Genomic DNA, 24,089 nt, shown 5'->3' with positions numbered 1-24,089 from the left:
ATTCGGCCCCCACCAACAAGCCTGGACTTGCAGAGGCCTACCGACTGAACTGGCTTGGGACAATTCACACCTCTTTAACCTGGAGTTACCTCTCTCTCTGCATCTTTGATGATTTGATTGCCTGCAGGTGCTCGCATTCCGGGGCATCTCTGACTGTGTCTATATAAACATTTCTGGAACAAGCCTTTCCATTCACCTGAAGAAGGAGCCGTGCTCCGAAAGCTCGTGTTTGAAACAAACCTGTTGGACTTTAACCTGGTGTTGTAAGACTTCTTACTGTACTCACCCCAGTCCAACGCCGGCATCTCCACATCATTTATTTTGACTCTTTGCTTCCTGTCAGTAATTAATTCTCAATCCATGTGAATACATTGCCGCCATGCCATGAGCACTAATTTTGTGTAATAACCTCTTGTATGGCACCTTATTGAATGCATTTTTAAAATCCAAATACCACATCCTCTAGTTCCCCTTGCAGTTCCCCTTGTCAAACGCCATTTCCCTTCCATGTTGACGCAGGCTAATCCTATTATGATTTTCTAAATGTGCAGTTATGACCTCAAGTTTTCTCCTCTAGATACCCTTCAGTGCAGACCACCAAATCCAGGGAATATGTCGGTTTTCAGACTCATTAATTTCTCTTTCATTACCAATAAGAATTTATTTACGTTCTCACTTGATTCCCCACAGGTTCTAGAATGTTTTCTGTATCTTCTGTGAAGACACACACGTGGGCCATAAGTGTCCAGCCCCGCGGTCACAGGGGAACCTGCGGTGGTGCAGCAAACCGTTGAAATCCCCATTCATGTTGGCGGGACCAAAACATCCTACCGGTCTGAAGGGTTGAAAAATTCCAGCCGTAGTTTTTGTTTAAAGTGTCTGCAATTTCCTTATTCCCTATTATATTTTGCCCAGACAAAAAAGCAGTAAGAAAAATGACGAGGTTGTAAAACAGAGTACCGATTAGGTTAAAAGTGAGGACAGTGTGTCTTGAAGGAGCAGAGAACCTTACAAAGGTGACGGTGCATTATTGATGATGATGGTGACATCAGCAAAAAGTACATTTAACGTATGAATTAGGAGCAGGAGTAGGCCATTTGCGCCCTTGCATCTGCTCCACTATTTAATAAGATCATGGCTGATTTGATTGTGGTCTGAACTACTCCCCTATATCCTTGACTTTCTTGTCAATCGACTTTGGATGTGATTTAACCAGGAAAAAACAGTTCCGTTGTGGGCGGGTTGAACGGGGTGTTTCCTTAGCGTTACAACGATCCCGCTATCAAACACCTTCATTTTTAAATGGTGCCCCGATCTCTCGATTCCCTGCTGTGCTTCCCCCACCACCACCCCAATGTCCCAACTTACCTATTGGAGAGGGGGCTCCTCTAGCCCCTTGCATGCCACCTCATAAGGGCAAGGCATCTCTGGGCCCAATCCCCAGAATGGGCAGGATGCTACTTTGGCACTGCCAATCTTGGACCCTGACGGTGCTACCAGGGCACTGTGCCCTATAGTAGACAAAAATTTAAACTAACGAAACTAGAGCCGTGCAGTGGTTAGCACCACTGCTTCACAGCACCAAGGATCCGGGTTCGATTCCAGCCTTGGATGACTGTGAGTGGAGTTTGCACGTTCTCCCCGTGTCTGTGTGGATTTCCTCCGGATTCTCCAGCTTTCCCACAGTCCAAAGAAGTGCAGATTTGGTGTTTTTTGGGGATAGGGCAGGGGAGTTGGCTTAGGCAGGATGAACTTTCGGAGGGCCGGTGCAGACTCAATGGGCCTAATGGCCTCCTTTTGCACTGTAAGGATTCTATGGAAAAGATTCACCATAATATTTACAGAGATGAGAAACTTCAATAGCATAGATTGGAGAAATAATTGGACTGCACGTGTACCCCGTGTGTGCGTGGGTTTCCTCCGGGTGCTCTGGTTTCCTCCCACAGTCCAAAGATGTGCGGGTTAGGTGGATTGGCCATGCTAAATTGCCCGTAGTGTCCTAAAAAGTAAGGTTAACGGGGGGATTGTTGGGTTACGGGTATAGGGTGGATACGTGAGTTTGAGTAGGGTGATCATTGCTCGGCACAACATCGAGGGCCGAAGGGCCTGTTCTGTTCTGTACTGTTCTAAATTCTAAATAAGAAGTATTTAGATTTGCATTTGCAATGTCGAGGCATACAAGGCTATGGGGCAAGTGCTGGAAAATGGGATTAGAATACTTGGGCGGTTGTTTTTGACGGCATAGATGTAATGGACCGAAAGGCCTTTTCTGTGCTGTCGACCTTTATGACTAAGTTGGAACTGTTTTCCTTGGAGAACATTGAGACGAGATTTTATACAGGTGTTCAAAATCATGAAGGATCTGGACAGAGTAGATTGGGGAAAATATTTTTTTCCCCATGGTGGATGGATCAAGAATGAGAGGGCACAGATTGAAGGTAATTTGCAAAAGAAGCAACGGAGACGTGAGGAAAACCGTTTTCACGCAGTAAAGGTTAAGATCTGCAATGCGCTGCCTGAGAATGTGGTGGAGAACTCTTCTGTCAAGGCATTGAAAAGGGAATTGGATTATTATCTGAAAAGGAATGTACAGAGCTGCAGGGAGAAGACGAGGAATGGCCTTGGGTGCATTGCTCATTCGGGGACATGACTGTTCGTACGTTCTCCTGTGATTCTCCTGCAACAATTCTGTGATTCGTGGCCAAGTGTCAAAGGCTAGCTTTCTGACTGCTTCTCCTGAAATCCCCACTTCTATTTTCCTATTCACAACACTCTCATTAGAGTCACCAGTGACATCCTCTGTAACTATGGTACATTCTGCCTCTTTTAACTGCAACTTTTGATATGGGATCCGCCTCCTCAGCATTGTCCTCACACACCTCCATTGTTGCCCATCTAAGTCTAGCCCACGGTGGCCTGGCCCGCGATCGGCGCCCACCGATCGGCGGGTGGGCCTGTGCCGTGGGGGCACTCTTTTTCTTCCGACTTCGCCATGGTCTTCACCATGGCGGAGGCAGAAGAGACCCCCTCCCCAGCACATGCGCTGGTATGACATCAGCAGCCGCTGACGCTCCGGCACATGCACGGACTTACGCCAGTCGGCGAAGTCCTTTCGGCCCCGGCTGGCGTGGCGCCAAAGACCGTTCATGCCAGCCGGCGGAGTGGGAATCACTAGGGCGTGGGCCTAGCCCCTCAATGTGAGGGCTTGGCCCCTAAAGGTGCGGAGAATTCTGCACCATTGGGGCGGCCCGACGCCGGAGTGGTTCACGCCACTTCGACAAGCCGGGACCCCCCCTGCCCGCCGGGTAGGGGAAATTCCCGGCCCATGTCTTACAAATTTGACTGAATTTTTCGAGAAGATAACTGTATAGATGAGGGTAGTGCAGTTGATGCAGGCTACATGGATATCAGTCAGATTTTCTCGGATGGGGGACTGGTCAAGAAGGTAGGAACCCATGGAATCCAGGGCAATTTGACCGATTGGGTCAAAAACTGCTTTTGGTACTGAAACCTTTTTCCAGTGGCATTCCGCAGGGATCGGTACTGGGTCCCTTGCTGTTTGTAGTGTACACAAATGTTTTGGACATGAATGTAGATGGTATGCTCAGTAATTTCGTAGATGGCGCATAAACTGGCAGTGTGGTAAATAATGAGGAGAAAAGCCTTAGATTACAGGACATTATAGTCAGGCAGGTTAGATGGACAGAATGCTGGCTAATGGAATTCAACCCTGAAAAGTGTGAGGTGATGCATTTTGAGAAGACTAACAAGGCAAGGGAATACACAGAAGAAGCACAGAGGATTAAAGGGACCGCGGGGTCACGTCCATGATCCCTGAAGGCAGCAGGAAAGATAGATTGGTGATTAGAAGGGTTCTGGGATATTTGCCTTTTATTAGTTGAGGCATAGAATATAAAAGCAGAGAGGTATAATACACTGGTTAGCCCACAGCTGGAGTACTGTGCGCATTTCTGGTCCCCACACCATAGGAAGAATATGATTGCGCTGGAGAGGGAGCAGAGGAGATTCACCAGGATGTTTCCTGGGCTGGAGCGTTTGGGCTATGAAGAGAGATTGGATAGGCTGGGGTTGTTTTTCTGGGAGCAGAGAAGGCTGGGAGGGGAGACCTGATTGAGGTGTATAAAATTATGAGGGGCATACGTAGCGTGGATAGGAAGAAACTTTTCCCCTTAGTGGAGGGGTCAATAACCAGGGGAGATAGCTTTAAGGTAATGGGCAGGAGGTTGAGAGGGGATGCGAGGAAAAAGTTTCTACCCAGAGGGTGGTGGGAATGTGGAACTCACTGCCATTGCATACGAGGCTATGAACCAAGTGCTAGAAAATGGGATGGAAGTGGATAGGTGCTTGATGGCCTGCACAGACACGATGGGCTGAAGAGCCTCTGTGCAGTGAAACTCACTCTAGAATCTGCTCCTTTATGCCCATGAGTTATTTAGTATTGACTTGCTATTCAATAGTCCCTTTGATAACAAGTTGATAACTTGCAAAAATGGATGTGATATGTACTTTGCATTTTGTGGAACTCTTGGGAATAAAGTAATCGTTCAATGTTTTTTTTTACAGGCAGTATTATGCTTACCTCACTGATGCTCAGTGTAAAAGAGTAGGGACACAGTGTTGGGTTTTTGGGTGAGTGTGCTGTTTTTTCTTTTTTCCTCAACTGTGTTAATTTTATGTTATTTAACACTTCAGTTCACTAAACGTAAAATCAGATGTTCCTGCTAATCAGCTACATGGCCTTTACATTGAATTGCTGATTCAGTCCAATTCAGTTAGCTCCCAGAAAGTGAGTGGAGGGTCTTTTTATTCTTGCTCGAAGCCTACCACTTACCTGTCATGTTATTTGAGAGATCAGGAACAGGTGTGGGCACTGATGTCAACTAGGCCAAAGCTGTAGAAATGCAGAGATTGAGAACTAAAAGATTAACCCACCTAAAGAAGTTTGGGTGCCCTCTGGTGGTTGATTATGTACGTTATGTTGAACATATGACTTGATTTCTTTCTAAGACATGCATGGCCTGAAGAGGGAGAGAAATCATTTTGTAAGTAGTCACAGAGCGCAACTGTACAATAGCTGGTATTTTAATCATTTATATATTTTATTTAAAAGTTTCAAAACATTCTGCAATAATCAAACTGTGAAATCAGTATAATTATTGCTGCTGACGAGAACATTGTGAGATGCATCTAATTCCACTTCATAGAACTGAAACGTGGTGGTAGATATTAAAAGACATAGTTAATGTAATCCTAGATTAAGCAAATGAATCCGGATAATTTCTTTAACTGAAGCAGGGAAATATAGTGAAAATCTTCAGAGTTGTTCAAAATACATTCAGAAACTGCCATGGGAGCTTAGAGTATTAAGGAGACTGGGAACAAAGAACCAAGAAAGGTACAGTACAGGAACAGGCCCTTCGGCCCTCCAAGCCTGTGCCGACCATGCTGCCCATCTAAACTAAAATCCTCGACACTTCCTGGGTCCGTATCCCTCTATTCCCATCCTATTCATGTATTTGTCAAGATGCGCCTTAAATGTCACTATTATCCCTGCTTCCACCACCACCTCCTGCAGTGAGTTCCAGGACCCTACTACTACTTATTCACAGTTTTCTTGTGTTCGAAGAGAGATATTCTTACATTATTGAGATCAGCATCTAGACAGTTAACCTGAAGTTATTTTGATTTGTTTGCTTCCCCTTTCGCTCCCACAAATAAAAATGTTAAACAGTTTATTTTAATGAGGACAGTGATTCTTCAAATTATAAGATATTGTCAAAAGCCAAAGCAAATTATTCGTCTCTAGCACAAATGTTCTTGATGATTCCCAGTATGTTCGGCGCGAATTTCCAAAACGTTTTGGGTGACCAGGATGTTAGCAATGCCCAATTTTTACACTTAAACTTTCAGCAATCCAATTATATCGTACGTTTAGTGCTTCTATTGTGTTGCTTAGTGTGTTTAATAATGTAACATTGAGAGAAATGCTGATTTATAGATTTATTACTTTGAGGTGTCAGAAGTGACTCGTTGGTGGTGCTGTCACCTCTGAGCCACCTTAGGTCTAAGCCCTACTTCACGACCTTAAGAACAACGTCTAGACCAGGGGTGGGCAAACTTTTCCGTGCAAGGGCCACATTCAGAAATTCACAATTTTAAAGGGCCGCATAGTATATTAAGTAAAATAATTAATATTTTAAATAGCCAAAATAAAAGGCCTTTAAAGAAAAAAAAGCACATTTATTTGAAAAACAAAGTAACTCAGTAAGTAACAGAACAATGTCAATGAGAATGATGCATCTGACTGCAGTCATTTACCAGTTTGTTGAAATCAGGTGTCAAGTTGCTTGTGCTGATCCTTAACACTGACAGAAGCACAGCCTAGCCGAGTCAACGATAAAAATGCGCGTAGTGGGGTGGATGAGTGGGGCTGCCTTATTGGTCAGTTAGTTGGGTGTGCGACCAATAGGAGTCCAGGTTACAAACAATAATAAGGCTTATTGTTTGTAACCTGGACTCCTATTGGTCGCACACCCAACTAAACCGACCAATGAGACAGCCCCACTCATCCACCCCACTACGCGCATTTTTATGCGGCCCGCCAATGAGGTGCCCGGAATCATAACCGGCATTTTTGAAAAGCCGCCGGGGAAAAGCCGCTGAAGTAAATGCGCTTATTGAATAAGCGCATTTACTTTAGCAGCTTTTCAAAAATGCCGGTTATGATTCCCGGCACCTCATTGGCGGGCCGCATAAAAACCTTTGTCGGGCCGTAGTTTGCCCACCCCTGGTCTAGACTGACACCACAGTGATGTAATGAGGGAGTGCTGCACTGTCTGAAGTGTGGTCTTCCAGATAATACATTGAGCCTGTCTCGAGTGCACATGAAAGATCCCCTGGTACTATTTTGAAGAAGAGCTGGTGAGTTCTCCCTGCTATTGTGGCCAGGATTTGTCTATTATCCAACATAGCAGATTAGCTGGTCATCATCATATTGCTGTTTGTGAGACGTTGCTGAGTGCAATTTGGCGACTGTATTTTCTACATTACAACAGTGACTTCACTTCAGCATCAAATCAAGGAACAAGGTCTAATTCATTGATTCTGTACTTAAACATAGAAAATAGGAGCAGGAGGATGCCATTGGGCCCATCGAGCCTGCTCCGCCATTTATTATGATCATGGCTGATCATCGAACTCCGTATCCTGTTCCCGCTTTCCCCCCATATCCTTTGTTCCCTTTCGCCCTAAAAGCTATATCTAACTCCTGCTTGAAAACATACGATGTTTTAGCCCCAACTGCGTCTGTGATAGCGAATTCCATATGCTCACCAAGCTGGGTGAAGAAATTCCTCCTTATCTCAGTCCTATATGATTTACCCCATATCCTGAGACTGTGACCTCTGGTTCTGGACTCTCCCCAACCTTCGGGGATATCCTTCCTGCATCTACCCTCGTCTAGTCCTGTTAGAATCTTGTAGGTTTCTATGAGAACCCCCCCTCATTGTTCTGAACTCCAGCGAATACAATCCTAACCAACTCGATCTCTCTTTGTACATCAATCCTGCCATCCCAGGAATCTGTCTGATAAATCTTCACTGCACTCCCTCCCTAGCAAGAACATCCTTCCTCAGATAAGGAGATGAAAACTGCACACAATATTCCAGCTGTGGTCTCACCAAGGCCCTGTGCAATTGCAGCAAGACATCCCTGCTCCTGTACTCGAATCCTCTCGCTATGAAAGCCAGCATACCATTTCCCTTCTTTACCGCCTGGTGCACCTGCATGCTTATCAAGCATGTTTGCCTGTTGTAAATCCATGCTGACTCTGTCTGGTCCTGCCACTGTTTTCTGCTGGTGAATCTTTTATAATGGACTCGAGCATTTCCCCCACTACCGACGTCAGGCTGACTGGTCTGTAATTCCCTGTTTTCCCTCTACCCCTCTTTTTAAATAGTGGGGTCACATTAGCTACCCTCCAATCTGTAGGAACTGTTCCAGAGTCTGTAGAATCGTGGAAGATAACCGACAATGCATCCACTATTTCCAGGGCCACTTCCTCAAGTACTCTAGGATGTAGATTGTCCAAACCTGACTATTTAAAAGCTTTCAATTCCATCAATTTCCCTACTAATACTGATATCCTTCAGTTCCTCCTCTTACTAAACACTGTGTTCTCCAACATTTCTGGTACATTATTTGTGTCCGCCTGGGTGAAGACCGAAACAAAGTATGTGTTTACGTGGTTAGCCATTTCTTTGTTCTCTGTTATAAATCCCCCTGTTTCTGACTGTCAAAGACCTACGTTTGTCTTTACCAATCTTTTTCTCTTCACATACTGGGAAGCCTCCCGCAGCATAGAGTTCAACAATACTGTTCATTTTTCTTTTACAGCAGCTGTTGATAGTGAGAGTTCCCCATTTACGTCACTAAACACATCTTGTCTTTCCTTCATTTGCTCCATAACCATCTCTCTTTGCCTTTCACCATCATCCCTTTGGTTATTTAATCTTTCCTGCCTTCCACCCTAGCATAGACATTTCCGTTGGCTATTTCCCACCCTCCCAGTTTGCTGCCTTTTTTAAAACTGTTATGTCTGAACACCCCCAGTTCTGATGCAAGGTTTTCATTCTGAAGCATCAACTCTTGTTTCTCTCTCCACAGATACTACCTGACCCACTGAGTATTTCCAGCATTCTCTGTGTTTATCCCTAGCTTGCACCCAGTCTTATTGTGAATAGTGTCAACACAGGACTTGTGTATAAAGTGAACCAAAAAAGAAAGTCATGCATTTCTGTAGTGACCTTTGTGGCCACAGAACGTCCCAAAGTGCTTTACACCCAATGAAGTGCTTTTGAAGTTGTAATATAGAAAATGCAGCAGCAAGCTCCCTATAAAAAACGCATTCATAATAACCAGAGAACTTGTTCAGTTGATGGATAAAATGTTGGCATGGACAATGGGAGTATCTACGTGCTCTTCTTTGAAGTAGTGTCATGGGATTTTCTGCTTTCACAATGAAAATCCATACAGGAACTAGGTTCAACATTCATCTGAAAGATGAGGGCACCTCCAATAGCGCAATACCTGGTCTGTACTGGATTTTTGTGCTCAAGTCGTGGAGTGTGCTTGTACCTAAGATCTTGCAACTTGGTGGTGAGAGCAATTTTGTCTCTGAAGAAATCGGGTGCACGGCAACCCAAAAGCTCCTACACAGGCCATGCACAAGTCATTCGGCCATGCAAAAAAAAAATTAAAGGGGCTGCGCACTTTACCAAAACGCTTACGCACTGAGAGGGTACATTGTGTGAGAGTGTTACCAATTGAGCCACAGCTGACACCTACATACTAGTTCTCCTAATCTCCAAATCCTCTGACCCTCTACTTCCTTGTGTAGTTTCCCGCTTCCAAGCTCACCCAACTATCCCACACGGCCTTTACAAAATCTACTCGCCATAAACAATTCAAGTGAAATCTGTTATATCAAACTGCTTAGCTTGAAGTAATTTCAAGGGCAGCACGGCATCACAGTGGATAGCACTATTGCTTCATGGCTCCAGGATCCCAGGTTCGACTTCCGGCTTGGGTCACTGTCTGTACGGAGTCTGCCCTGTGTCTGTGTGGGTTTCCTCCGGGTGCTCCGGTTTCGTCCCCCAAGTCCCGAAAGATGTGCTGTTAGGTGAATTGGACATTGTGAATTCTCCCTCTGTGTACCTGAACAGGTGATGGGATGTGGCGACTATGGGCTTTTCACAGTAACTTCATTGCAGTGTTAATGTATGCCTACTTGTGACAATACAAGATTATTAAAATTTATTTTTATTGAATGCATTTTGTGATGCCCAGAAAGCTTCAAACTAATCCTAAAGGAATGAGGCTGTGGACCTGGCTGTGACGCGGACTGAATTGACGAGATCTGTCTAACTTTTCTTTTAAAAAATGTTAACAGTGCCATTTCCTTTCTGGAAGCAATAGTGTGCATCAAGTCTGGTCAAGATTTGTTCTCCAAAACTCTGGGATTGTATGTCGTCCTTTGGCTCATTTGCATGGTAAGAAATGTCAATGCTGTTGTTAAAATCAAACTCCACACAGTGACCCAAGGCTGGAATTGAACCTGGGTCCCTGGCGTTGTGAGGCACCAGTGTAACCATTGTGCAGTTCTGGTAAATTTCTCATTAATCACATGTCCCAACAAGATCTTACATTCTACTTTCAGCCAGGACTGATAACTCAGGCCCTGATATATACAGTGGGGGGTGTCATAGCAGTGGGGATGTATGGCAGCATGGCAGCACAGTGGTTAGCACTGATGCTTCACAGCGCCAGGGACCAGGATTTGATTCCCGGCTTGGGTCACTGTCTGTGCAGAGTCTGAACGTTCTCCGCGTATTTGCGTGGTTTCTTCCGAGTGCTCTGGTTTCCTCCCACCAGTCCTGAAAGAAGTTAGGTGAATTGGACATTCTGAATTCTCCCCGTGTACCCGAACAGGTGTGGCGACTAGGGGATTTTCTCAGTAACCTCCATTGCAGAGTTAATGTCAGCCTACTTGTGACACAATAAAAATTATTAATATTGTTATATATTATTATTATTGGTAATCGGGGGTTCTGCCTTCTGGCAGCACCGCAGCAAATACGTGTTTTCTGTGTCCCAGCAAGCAAACAGATGGTTTGAAAGGTTAGAAGCAGACTAGTTTGTGAACAATGTGGAAGCACTCCTGCCCTACAAGGTGCTAGAAAGACACTTGCCCACCGGACTCTGCCTTTCTTCAACTGAGCCTTTCCTGAGCCCATGGGAAAGCCAGCACATAGCTGTTCAATCTGAAAGGCAGCCTCATTAGTATTTCCAAATAACTAGCCCGCCTCTTGAGAACCAGTTGAAAGAAGATGGAGTTTGTTCTTAAAATCCTGCCTTGCATTCCCGATGAGTAAAAGTCATTAAGTCGTTCCTAATATTTGGCTGTTTGTGATTGGGTGAATGATGTGTTACGTCGTAATTCGTATCCTATTTCAATGTGGGGGCAGAAGGAGCAGAATCACTTGCCATTTAATATAATTGAGGGACATTTGGGTTTTTGTGGAATTGGATTTCTTTTAATGCACCTTGTTATGATTTTGGACCGATATTTATGTGGCTGAGTTTAGCTCAAGAATCAGTTTGTTGCCAATAAAGAAACTGGAATTTTATAACTTCATGGCATTGGTCTACCACGGGAAGAATAATCATCCCCTGCAATGTTTAATAAATGTTGAAAATACCTCATTGGGTGGGGGGGCAGGATGTGATTTTATTATTTTAGGATTTTGTGACAAGCTGGCAAAGTTTGCATTTTACAACAGTGTTTTGTACTAAATACCATTCATTTTTCTGATCTATATTGAATAATATTTTTTCTTGTTTATGGCTCAGTTTCAGCCTGAACGAGCAGGGGTTTTTAACCTTCTTCCCTCTCACTCGCTCTCCCGTTGTTTGGAAAAAATCCAGACGCCTGTAGTTTTTTTTTAGTAGAATTATTCATTTAAACCTATTTTTCTTTGACTCAATGTGAATCTTGTTGCTGGTGCTGAACAACAGTTGTGTCAAGCCATGGAGATAGCTTTTGAGAAGCAAACACTAGTCATGGTCAACGTTCATCCTGACTTGGTATTATGTTTTCATTGATGTAATTGCGTAAATATCATCATCAACTCCTCCTGTGCTGTGACGTGGTGACCCTGGCGAACTACTGCTCCCCGGAACTGGAATACCTGACTGTGAAGTGCCGCCCCTACTACTTTCCACGGGACTTCACTTCTGCCATCATCACGGTGGTTTACATCCCACCCCAGGCGGAAGTGAAGAAGGCACTTGATGAATTGTGATAAATAACAGTGAAACCGAATACCCGGAGGCTTTGTTCATCATGGCCGGGGACTTCAACCAGGCCAACCTTGAGTGTAATGTCAAACTTCCACCAATGCATCTCCTGTCCCACCAAAGGCGTCGACATCCTCAACCACTGCTACACAAACATCAAGGGTGCCTACCGATCCATCTCCCGACCGTGGAAAATCAGACCTTCTGCTGGCAGACAAGCAGAAACTTGGATTGGATTTGTTTAAGGGGGAGAAATGGTTCAGAAGAACATGCAGTGCTGTTGCGAGGCAGCAAAAGAGCTCTGGCGCGGCTGCTTGGAGTCAGTGGACTGGTCCATATTCAAGAACTCAGTGGCCAACCTAAACGTGTATGCCACCACCGTCACAGACTTCATCAGCAAGTGTGCAGAGAATTGGGTGTCAAAGAAGATTGTACGTACGTTCCCCAACTGGAAACCATGGTTTAATCGGGAGATCCACTCCCTACTTGAAGGCCAGGTTTGAGGCGTTCAAGACCGGCAACCCTGACCTAGACAACAAATCCAGGTACGACCTCCACAAAGCTATCAGGGACGCCAAGAGACAATACTAGACTGAGCTAGAATCACAGACTAACGGCATGGACTCTCATCGGTTGCGGCAAGGCTTAAACAACATAATGGGCTACAAAGCATAGCCAAGTAGAATCTCCAGCAGAAGCACACCCCTCCACGATGAACTCAATGCATTTTATGCTTGTTTCGAGCAGAAAACCATCAATCCGCTGTCAACTGCCCCAGCAGCTTTGGACACACCCGAAACTACCGTCACAGCTTCTGAAGTCAGATTGGCCACCTTGAAAGTGATCACTCAGAAAGCAACGGGTCCTGTTGGAGTCCCTGGTCGTGCACTCCGATCCTGCACGGACCAACTGGCGGGTGTGTTCGCGGACATCTCTCTACTCCGTAATGAGGTTCCCACCTGCTTCAAGAAGACCACCATCATACTGATGCCAAAGAAGAACCAGGCAACAATGCCTCAATGACTACCATCCTTGGCGTCTATGATTATGATGTGCTTTGAGAGTTTGGTCATGAGGCACGTCAACTCCATACTCCCAGAATGCCTTGATCCACTGCAATTCGCATACTGCCACAATTTGTCCACAGCAGACGCTATCTCCCTGGCCCAACACTTACCCATGGAGCATCTTGACCAACAAGGACTCCTACGTCAGATTCCTATTCATTGACTACAGCTCCGCCATAATCTCAGCCAAGCTCATATCAAAGCACCAAAACCTAGGACTTGGCTGCTCCCTCTGTAACTGGATCCTTAACTTCTGGCCCATGGACTACAATCAGTAAGGATAACCAACAACATCTCCACGATAGTCTTCGATATCGGGGGTCCTGCAGAGCTTCACACTTAGTCCCCTAGTATACTACTTACACACACTTGACTGTATGGAAAAGTTTGGCTCCAACTCCATCTACAGGTTTGCTGATGACACGATGTAGTGGGTCGGATCTCAAACAACGATGAGTCAGAGTACAGGACGGAGATAGAGAACCTAGTGGCGTGGTGTAACGACAAAATTCTCTCCCACAATGTCAGCAAAAATAAGGAGCTCGTCATTGACTATAGGAAGCGAAGTATCGTACACGCCCCTGTCAGCATCAACGGGGCCGAGGTGGAGATGGTTGACAGCTTCAAATTTCTAGGGGTACACATTACCAATAATCTGTCCTGGTTCACCCACTTTGACGTTACGACCAAGAAATCACAACAGCTCCTATTCTTCCTCAGGAAACTATGGAAATTCAGCATGTCCACATTGACTCTTACCAATTTATACAGATGCATCATAGAAAGCATCCTATCTGGCTGTATCACAGCCTGGTATGGGAACTGCTTGACCCAAGACTATAAGAAACTACAGAGAGTCATGAACACAGCCCAGCCCATCATGCAAAATTGCCTCCCATCCATTGACGCAATCTACACCTCTTGCTGCCTGGGGAAAGCGGGCAGCAGAATCAAAGACCCCTCCCACCCAGGGTATTCTCTCTTCCTACCTTTTAATCAGGCAGGAAATATAAAGTCCAAGACCAGCACTATTCAGATTCAAAGACAGCCAATTACCCGCTGTTACAAGTCTCCTTAAATGGCCCTCTTATGGACTGAACTGATCTCTTCACACACCTCTGCTGAGTAGTACTGCATTCCGTATGCTTCACCCGATGCCTGTGTCTATGTATTTACATTGTGTAACTATGTATATCCTATGTTTTTTCATGTACGGAACGATCTGTCTGGACTGTACGCAGAACAATACTTTCCACTATACCTTGGTACATGTGACAATAAATCAAATCAAATCCAAAGTAGGTTGTATAGAATCATAGAATCTCTACAGTCCAGAAGGAGGGCCATTCAGCCCATTGATCCTGCACCGACCCTCCAAAAGAATACACTAGGGCAATACCCTCACCCGTAACCCAGTAACCCCACTTTACCACTGTGCCACCATGCTGCCATCGCTTGCACTGTTGCAGAAGAAGCAGTGCTATATTCCTCAGCGTTTGCTATTATATGGACAGTATGGTGACACAGTGGTTAGCACCAGAGACCCGGGTTCAGTTCTAACCTTGGATGACTGTCTCTGTGAAGTTTGCATATTCTCCCCGTGTCTGCATTGGTTTTCTCCGGATGCTCCGGTTTCCTCCACAGTCCAAAGATGCGCGGGTTAGGCGGATTGGCCATATTAAATTGTCCCTTAATTCCAAAGGTTAGGTGGGGTTACAAGGATGATAGGGGGGGGGGGGGGGGTAGGCCTAGTTAAAGTGCTCGATAAGAGGGTCTGTGCAGACTCGATGAGTTGAAAGGCCTCCTTTTGCACTGTTGGGATTATGTGATTCTATGACTATCATATGCACTGATGAACATATGAAAAAAAGCATATAAAGCGGCAAAGATTGCTGGGAGATTAGAGGACTGGGAAATCTTTAGGGGGCAACAGAAAGCTACTAAAAAAGCCATAAAGAAGAGTAGGATCGAGTATGAGAGTAAACTTGCTCAGAATATAAAAACAGACAGTAAAAGTTTTTACAAATATATAAGACAAAAAAGAGTGGCTAAGGTAAATATTGGTCCTTTAGAGGATGAGAAGGGAGTTTTAATAATGGGAAATGAGGAAATGGCTGAGGAACTGAACAGGTTTTTTGGGTCGGTCTTCACAGTGGAAGACACAAATAACATGCCAGCGACTGATAGAAATGAGGCTATGACAGGTGAGGACCTTGAGAGGATTGTTATCACTAAGGAGGGAGTGATGGGCAAGCTAATGGGGCTAAAGGTAGACAAGTCTCCTGGCCCTGATGGAATGCATCCCAGAGTGCTAAAAGAGATGGCTAAGGAAATTGCAGATGCACTAGTGATAATTTACCGAAATTCACTAGACTCTGGGGTGGTCCCGGTGGATTGGAAATTAGCAAACGTGACGCCACTGTTTAAAAAAGGAGGTAGGCAGAAAGCAGGAAATTATAGGCCAGTGAGCTTAACTTCGGTAGTAGGGAAGATGCTGGAATCTATCATCAAGGAAGAAATAGCGAGGCATCTGGATAGAAATTGTCCCATTGGGCAGACGCAGCATGGGTTCGTAAAGGACAGGTCATGCCTAACTAATTTAGTGGAATTTTTTGAGGACATTAGCAGTGCAGTAGATAACAGGGAGCCGATGGATGTGGTATATCTGGATTTCCAGAAAGCCTTTGACAAGGTGCCACACAAAATGTTGCTGCATAAGATAAAGATGCATGGCATTAAGGGTAAAGTAGTAGCATGGATAGAGGATTGGTTAATTAATAGAAAGCAAAGAGTTGGGATAAATGGGTGTTTCTCTGGTTGGCAATCAGTAGCTAGTGGTGTCCCTCAGGGATCCGTGTTGGGCCCAAAATTGTTCACAATTTACATAGATGATTTGGAGTTGGGGACCAAGGGCAATGTGTCCAAGTTTGCAGATGACACTAAGATGAGTGGTAAAGCGAAAAGTGCAGAGGATACTGGAAGTCTGCAGAGGGATTTGGATAGGTTAAGTGAATGGGCTAGGGTCTGGCAGATGGAATACAATGTTGACAAATGTGAGGTTATCCATTTTGGTAGGAATAACACAAACGGGATTATTATTTAAACGATAAAATATTAAAGCATGCCGCTGTTCAGAGAGACTTGGGTGTGCTAGTGCATGAGTCACAGAAGGTTGGTTTACAAGTGCAACAGGTGATTAAGAAGGCAAATGGAATTTTGTCCTTCATTGCTAGAGGGATGGAGTTTAAGACTAGGGAGGTTTTGTTGCAATTGTATAAGGTGTTAGTGCGGCCACACCTGGAGTATTGTGTTCAGTTTTGGTCTCCTTACTTGAGAAGGACGTACTGGCGCTGGAGGGTGTGCAGAGGAGATTCACTAGGTTAATCCCAGAGCTGAAGGGGTTGGATTATGAGGAGAAGTTGAGTAGACTGGGACTGTACTCGTTGGAATTTAGAAGGATGAGGGGGGATCTTATAGAAACATTTAAAATTATGAAGGGAATAGATAGGATAGATGCGGGCAGGTTGTTTCCACTGGCGGGTGACAGCAGAACTAGGGGACATAGCCTCAAAATAAGGGGAAGTAGATTTAGGACTGAGTTTAGGAGGAACTTCTTCACCCAAAGGGTTGTGAATCTATGGAATTCCTTGCCCAGTGAAGCAGTTGAGGCTCCTTCATTACATGTTTTTAAGGTAAAGATAGATAGTTTTTTGAAGAATAAAGAGATTAAGGGTTATGGTGTTCGGGCCGGAAAGTGGAGCTGAGTCCACAAAAGATCAGCCATGATCTAATTGAATGGCGGAGCAGGCTCGAGGGGCCAGATGGCCTACTCCTGCTCCTAGTTCTTATGTTCTTATGAACAGCTAGACGTCAAATTTGAAATTCTTCAGCTAGTTGGCAGCCTCCTCCTCAGCCTGGTGAAGGGTAGTGAGAGTGCCATTGAAGCACATCTGGCCACTTGCCGAGATGCATGATAGTTTGCATTTTGCCCCAGATGCACAGGGCATTCACACATGGCAGTGCTCTCTGCCCCGGCTACCTTCAGTGCCTAGGAATGCCCTCTCTGGAAGCTTCAATCCCTGCACATTCCAATAATTAACGAACAGAAGGCTCAAGGCACCTAGAAGCGTGGATAATGAGGGTAGAGAATATTTGGAGAAACAAATGTATGAAAATAACATTTTGCTATTGGATCTAAATGTTGAAAACATTAAATGTATTGTCGGCAGTTTAGCTTTAATTTTGAACTTTGTGCTTTACTCGATGCCACCATTTTTAAAATTAAATAATTCGGCCTAGAGGATTAAAAGTGCTCAACATTTTAATAGATTCATAGATGTTTACAGCACAGAAGGAAACCATTCTGCCCATCATGTCTGTGCCGGACAACAAAGATCTGACTACACTAATCCCATTTTCCAGGGCTTGGCCCATAGCCCTGGAGGTTATGGCAGCACAAGTGAATATCTAAATACGTGTTGAATGTTATGAGAGTTTCTGACTCAACCACCCTTTCAGGCAGTGAGTTCCAGACTCCCACAACCCTCTGAGTGAAATAATCTTTTCAACTCCCCTCTTAACCTTCTACCTCTTACTTTAAATCTATGCTCCTAGTCATTGGCCCCTCTACTAATGGAAAATGTGCCTTCTTATCCACCCTCTCTATACCTCCATAATCTTGTACACTTCTACCAGGTTCCCTTTCGACCTTCACTGCTCTGAGGAAACCAGGCCCAGGTTATCCAATCTCCCCTCATGCCTCAAACCCTCCAGCTCAGGCAGCATCCTGGTAGAGGTACTCTCTCCACTGCAGTCACATCCTTATAAATATGGTGACCAGTACTGGCACAATGACCTAGTTGTGGCCTAACCAGCATTTTATACAGTTCCAGTATGACCTTCCTGCCCTTGTGTTAAAAGTGTGTTATTCTGTTCTTGTAATAAGCAAAGGAAAATATTTGCCGAGTTCGCTAAGTGAAATAAATACAAAGCAAAACCAAAATCACCAGAAGCTGGAAATCAGATATAAAAGCAGAAATGTCTAGATCAGTACAAGTCAGTGAGCAAGTATGCAGAGAAAAGGCAAGATCCAGTTTCAAGCAGGTTTTGTCCCCGGCATCTTTACTGAACAGAGAGGCTTTGACTAAGAGTCATCGGACTCAAAACGTTAGCTCTTTTCTCTCCCCACAGATGCTGCCAGACTTGCTGAGATTTTCCAGCATTTTCCCTTTTTTTCAGATTCCAGCATCCGCAGTAATTTGCTTTTATTATAGAGAGGCTGACTGGTTTTGTTATTTCCCTAAAAATTATTTTGTTACTGTTAAGTCTCTGAAAATGTGCTTGGTTTGATGGTTAGATGATTTTCATAGTATATATGGACCAGAGTAAATTCGATTGAATTGTATATTTTTTAAACGGGAGAAGTGATATCAAAAAAAACATTTTAAAGAAGTGTGTTGAGCCTCCTGGTCTCTGTACTGTTACAAGAGGTCAAACAGTTACGTATCAAACACACTCTACAAAGATCTGACTACTTATGATTCAACACAATTTTGTTCACTAAACTCAATCAAATACACTGTATTCAAATCTATGCTGTACAAATGATCACAATTTGTCTCCAGACTCAAAACTTTAGATATAAGGTAGATATTACCCAATTAGAACTGGCCAAGTTCTTCTTCGGAGATCCCTTCTGTTCGCTGAGTCCTTCACTCAGGATGTTGTATGTGCGAGGTTGGTCCTAGGTTACGCTAAAATAAATGAGTCAAGAACTGCGTATTTATTCCTCTTGTACACTCCTGCATACGTGTTCCATGGAAGGGGTCATGTCCGTTCCAAGAGCACAATGGCCAAATTACCTCATTCTTCTTACCACCGGTAGATCCTTCAGACATTGGTTTTGCAATATTCAGACATTGTGGTTACAGGTGTCATTTTGTTTAGTTACAAGTTCCTGTTTTTTGCACTTTGTAAACCTTTGTTTAGATAGGTCAACTAAAGGTCCCTGGAATATGCCTTATTCCAAGTTGACCAAAAACTTTCCATCATGCCTGTAATCGGCATGAGCAGGGCCTTATTGCTACAAGTGCTGTACACAGACATAGAATTGAGAAAGCTCCTTAGTCAATCCCGTTTGCTGATCACCTATTCTCCATCTGGAGATATAATTTTGTGGTCTTGCATCAGTTTTGTGAAGTGTCAAAAATGAATTCAAACTTATTGGATAATAACCAAGTTTTGTTTTGTTAGGTTGTATGTGAGGCCTTTGGATCACCTAATTAGACCTTTTGTCATTTTAGGCTTTCATTACCTTCCTTTGTCTTGCTGTGATGGTATGGTTCACTGAACATATTGGACTACGTGAAAAGGTGAGTTTTTGAACAACAAGTTCACTCGCCTTTAAGCTTTGTTGTGTTGCCAGTAGCGAAGCTTCATCCGATGAGGATTGCATTATATGCAAAGAGGATATTTGGGTTTAGGATGTCGTACGTATATAACCGTTGAACTGAGCACGATTCCTGGTTTAATCCCCAATCTGTTCTCAGTTTACTGATCACTGCCAAGCCAGCTGCAGGCGATGCTCGAGTTTAACTTCATGCCCCTGGGCTAGGAAGGTGAATAGTCAACAGGGTTTCTGCTCCTCAGCTGTGATTCTTGGCTTGCACAAAGGGCCTCATACCAGCAGAACAATATTTTCCACTGCCTTCTCTGGCAACACTGGACGAGCTTGAAAAAATAAGCGTACGTTCCTCCTTGCCAAAAAGTGTTTTTTGTCCTCTCTCTTTTGTGGTCGGCACGGTACCAGTGCTATTGGAAGTGCCAGCCTCCCAAATGCTTGTTTTTAATATTAATGAGGAGGTGTCAGGCTTGAATGCCAATCTTTGCTATACAGGATGCCAAGCAAAAGGCATTCAGGATAGCTAGTATGAAACCTTAAAAAGGATATAGCAATATAAAGAAGAATGTACTTTAGTCATTTAACAACTAATCTTAATTATTATTTTTTCCTCTTGCCATTTAGATTGTAATGAATCTTTGTTGATATAAATTGGAGAGGTTCACCCGCTTAACTGACATAAGAACATAAGAAATAGGAAGTGGGGCGGGTAAGCCATACGCCTGGTCAATCCTGAAATGGCTTGGGTCAAAGACTTAAATCTTGGAATCTGACGCAGGCTTGCCTCCAACCTCCCATCCAGCTTGAACTGGCATTTCTCTTTAACTGTCAATGGCTGGTGTTCCTGAACCTTGGAAAACACAGCAGCAACATCCAGACCAGCTTTTGGCTGCTATTCAGTAAAGAGTCCAGAATTCTCCTTTCCCAAACACCTTTATTTTCCTCGAACACAGTCTGTACAAAACTCTATCACCACCCCACACCAAACAAATGTCACCTCAACCCCTTGACATATGTGTCAATTAATGGATACTATATATCAATGAGACATCTACTTGGAATGTCTCTTAACCCATTCCTTAACACCCCTCCCACTCTCTCACCTGTCCACCAACCACTGCCCTCAACCTTCACCCTTCTTTCCAGGCCCCCAACCTCTTCCCTGCCTCTCCAAGTGCTCTAACCTCTCTTTGGAATTGCCCTGTGACCTCAGAAAACTGAGATGCTTTACAATCTGCCCCTTCATCAGGGTTATTAAAATAGATTGTGAATAGCCGAGGCTCAACACTGATCTCGGCACCGCACTAGTAACAGCCTGCCAACCTAATAATGACTTTATTTCTACCCTCTGTACTGTCCTTTAACCGATCTTCTATCCATGCTGATATATTACCCTAATCCCATGAGACCTAGATTTTTCGCTGTCAGGATTCCCCGTTGCCCTGCCAGCGCACCATGCCCAGGGATTTCCTGACGGCGTGGGGCTGCCCACAATGAGACACCCCATTGGCCGTTTGGCGGGATGGAGAATCCCGCTGCTGGCGGGGGATTGCCGCACCAGAAAACTGGTATGGCGGGATGTAGAATCCCGGCCATTACCTTGTGCAACATCCTTTATTGAATACCTTTTGAATATCCAAATAGGCAAAGTACTTTGTTTCCCTTTATCTACACTGCTTTTGCTTTGTCAAACGTGGTTTTTCTATCATAAAATCCAAGTTTAAAAAAAATAAATTTAAAGTACCCTATTCATTTTTTTCCCTCAATTGGTGCAATTTAGCGTGGCCAATCCACCTATCCTGTACATCTTTGAGTTGTGGGGTCAGGCCCATGCAGACATGGGGAGAATGTGCAGACTCCACACGGACAGTGACCTGGGGCTGGGATCGAACCTGGGTCCTCCTGCCATGAGGCAGCCGTGCTAACCACTGTGCCACCATGCCGCCCCTTAATAAAATTCAAGTTAACTGCCTAATAATGTCGTGCTTTTCTAAGTTTCCTTGTTACCACCTTAAGAATAGATTTTGGCACTTTCCTGATGACTGCTGTCAGATTTAACTGGCTTGTCATTCCCTGTTTTCACTTGTTTCCTTACTTGGAAGGAAGTAGAGGATTAATTATATCAAGCTGCATTAGAGATAGTCTGTGACCGCCCACAGAGCTTTTCTGGTACTTTTGCATCTTGTAGACAGGTATATTGGCCTTGCATTTGTGATGAAAGCTCAACGTCACTGAAATGGGTAAAATATATAAATGTTTAACCGACTGTAATGTTGTATACTTCCTGAGCAGTTCTCCTCTTCCACAACTATTCTGCTCTCTAGATCACCTGAGGTTCTGTTCAATGAGGTGACAGATAAATAAGTTGCCAACAAGCTGTTTCCATTTGAGTCTGTCTGAAGTCAGTAACCATTGTTATGTAAATTATGCCAGAAAGGAAAATGTAGCCAGAGTGAAGGAGCCCATGTGAAGAATTGTTCTTGGCTTAGGTGCCAAAGAGTTTTTGCAGCAGAATCCATTGGAACCCACAAGAGACTAGTCGGTGGAGGGGAGGAAGAAAGAGAGTAGTGGGTGGGGGAGGGAGTGATGGGGGAAGGGTAATTCTATAGTTTGGCCCATGATATTGTAATTAATTGTGTTTTACTTCAGCTCTTGTTTGTTTTTGATAAGCTGCTAAGAGTTAGATTAAATAGGGTGAGAGGAACACTCTGGGGACATGCACATGCACATAGCAGTTGGGCCAATTGGCCTGTTTTTGTTCTGTTGTTGCCAAGTAATCGCACTCCTGGAGATGACTGGTCAGCCAGAGTTTTCCTATGCTTGCTTGCAAAGTACCAACACCAAGAATGCTTTACATTACCGAGCAGGACTCCTTTTTTACTGACTTTGCTACTTGATGTTTTCTTTGTTTCAGACCCTTTCTGAATGTGAATTCGAAGAGACAATCAGCAGCACTGATTCCTCACCAGTACAGTCTGACACAAATGCTAAAGGTTTGTGGAAAACACTTTTCTCTTCCTAGGTTGTTAGTTATTAGGGAGAAGCCAACTACAGGTTACTTAGGACCAAGGTTATTTTGTTGTCTGCTGTCACCCTACCTATGAGAGCCCAGATTTATTGTGGTATTCATCACCGCAAAACTGTTATTACACTTCTCAAATAGAAAGCGGCTTTCACAGTCCAAAATTGTACAATTAAACTTGGGCATTCTGAATTTGCTATCAGTGATTCAACACTTTCTCCATGGGATACACTGTTAAGGTTCGACAGCCCCGCCAAACTGCAGTCAAGTAGAAATCACTAAATTTTTAGGAGCCTGTCCTTTATACTATTAGTCTTACTGTAAGAACCCTTTGAAAAGCTATACATTGTTGATTAAGGTGCAATTGTTTTTTTAACAGCATACTATGTTTAAAAATTGCAGTTGAAAAGGATCTGTGATCCTGAGAAACTAATTTTATATTTGTGGGATACTGCACTGCTCCATTATGATGAAAGTAAAATTTAAAGTTGTTTGGTAATTTCAGCTTCTACCCTAATCCCATGTACATATCGTAAAGATATATTTTGCTCCCTGTAAAACAAAACAAAAAAAAATCAGTGGATTTTTCTTCCTGTTTTGCTGTCTGTGATAATACTGCAAAACGATTGGCTGCTTACCCTGCTTGATGATATCACTGTTGACGAGGTGCCAGATTCAAACTCTCAAATGGCCACAGAGATCATGAGATCTTTGGATCTTTTATTAGGCTAAATGGAGAGCTTTTCTGCTGACCACAAAATGTGGGTTGGTCACTTGTTAAACTAAGAACAATAGTGACCATTTTCTCCAGTAAACAAATCCGTCCATTTTTTGTTTTAAAATCCATGTTTTACAAAGCTTTCTTGGCTGACGTTTTCACAAAAACCTGAGAGGAACACACTTGAATTCAAGAAGTCTTGTTCTTTTGGATACAGCATTTACTGTGCATCAAAGCAAGAAAAGCGGTTAAGCAGAGGCATACTATGTAATAACTACATTGGGTTGGAACTTCAGTGTATCTTATTTTAGCTTATTTTAGCCGTGGGGCAGCACAGTAGCACAAGTGGACAGCACTGTGGCTTCACAGCGCCAGGATCCCAGGTTCGATTCCCCGCTGGGTCACTGTCTGTGCGTTGTCCGCATGTTCTTCCCGTGTCTGTTGGGTTTCATCCAGGTGCTCCGGTTTCCTCCCACAGTCCAAAGACGTGCAAGTTAGGTGGATTGGCCATGCTAAATTGTCCTTAGTGTCCAAAAAGGTTAGATGGGGTTATTGGATTATGGGGATAGGGTGGAAGTGAAGGCTTAAGTGGGTCGGTGCAGACTCGATGGGACGAATGGCCTCCTTCTGCACTTTGTTCTATGTTCTATCTACGTGCACCTTCTCACAAGAAGCAGGAAAACGATCAAATCACCATTGGACCCATCTAGAGTAAATTTCCTGTTAGGTGGACGAGAGCAAGATTATGAGGGGCTCGATGACTGCCTCCTGCCACAGTTGATGTATAAAGACGAAGCATATGAAGCATTGCCTTTGAAGTAAAAAGTGCAATTTTTAATTCATATTTGAGACTGCCATTTTAAACGTTAGACCTTTCGTCATTCCCAGTTAGTTTCTTAAGTGTTCACATCATTAGTGTTAAATTGAAACACCCAGCTGCATAAATATGAGGAGTAATTTTATTACTGAACTAAACACTTCTGTACAAGTTTTAATGATTAAGCC

The 24,089-nt window shown here is 43.9% G+C and overlaps 1 protein-coding gene across 1 annotated transcript in view; it reads left to right on the top strand.

Moving 5' to 3' along the window:
- Positions 1 to 24,089, top strand: part of ptdss1b (phosphatidylserine synthase 1b) — a 61,443-nt gene that overhangs the window by 28,655 nt on the left and 8,699 nt on the right. Inside the window, 4 exon segments of the mRNA XM_038808977.1 lie at positions 4,585 to 4,650; positions 9,971 to 10,070; positions 19,247 to 19,315; positions 22,259 to 22,337. Of these exon segments, the coding sequence (XP_038664905.1) occupies positions 4,585 to 4,650; positions 9,971 to 10,070; positions 19,247 to 19,315; positions 22,259 to 22,337 (314 nt within the window).

The sequence above is a fragment of the Scyliorhinus canicula genome, chromosome 10 (assembly GCF_902713615.1).
Source record: "Scyliorhinus canicula chromosome 10, sScyCan1.1, whole genome shotgun sequence".
In the NCBI taxonomy this organism is placed as follows: Eukaryota; Metazoa; Chordata; class Chondrichthyes; order Carcharhiniformes; family Scyliorhinidae; genus Scyliorhinus; species Scyliorhinus canicula.
This window is presented reverse-complemented; position numbering and strand designations above follow the sequence as displayed.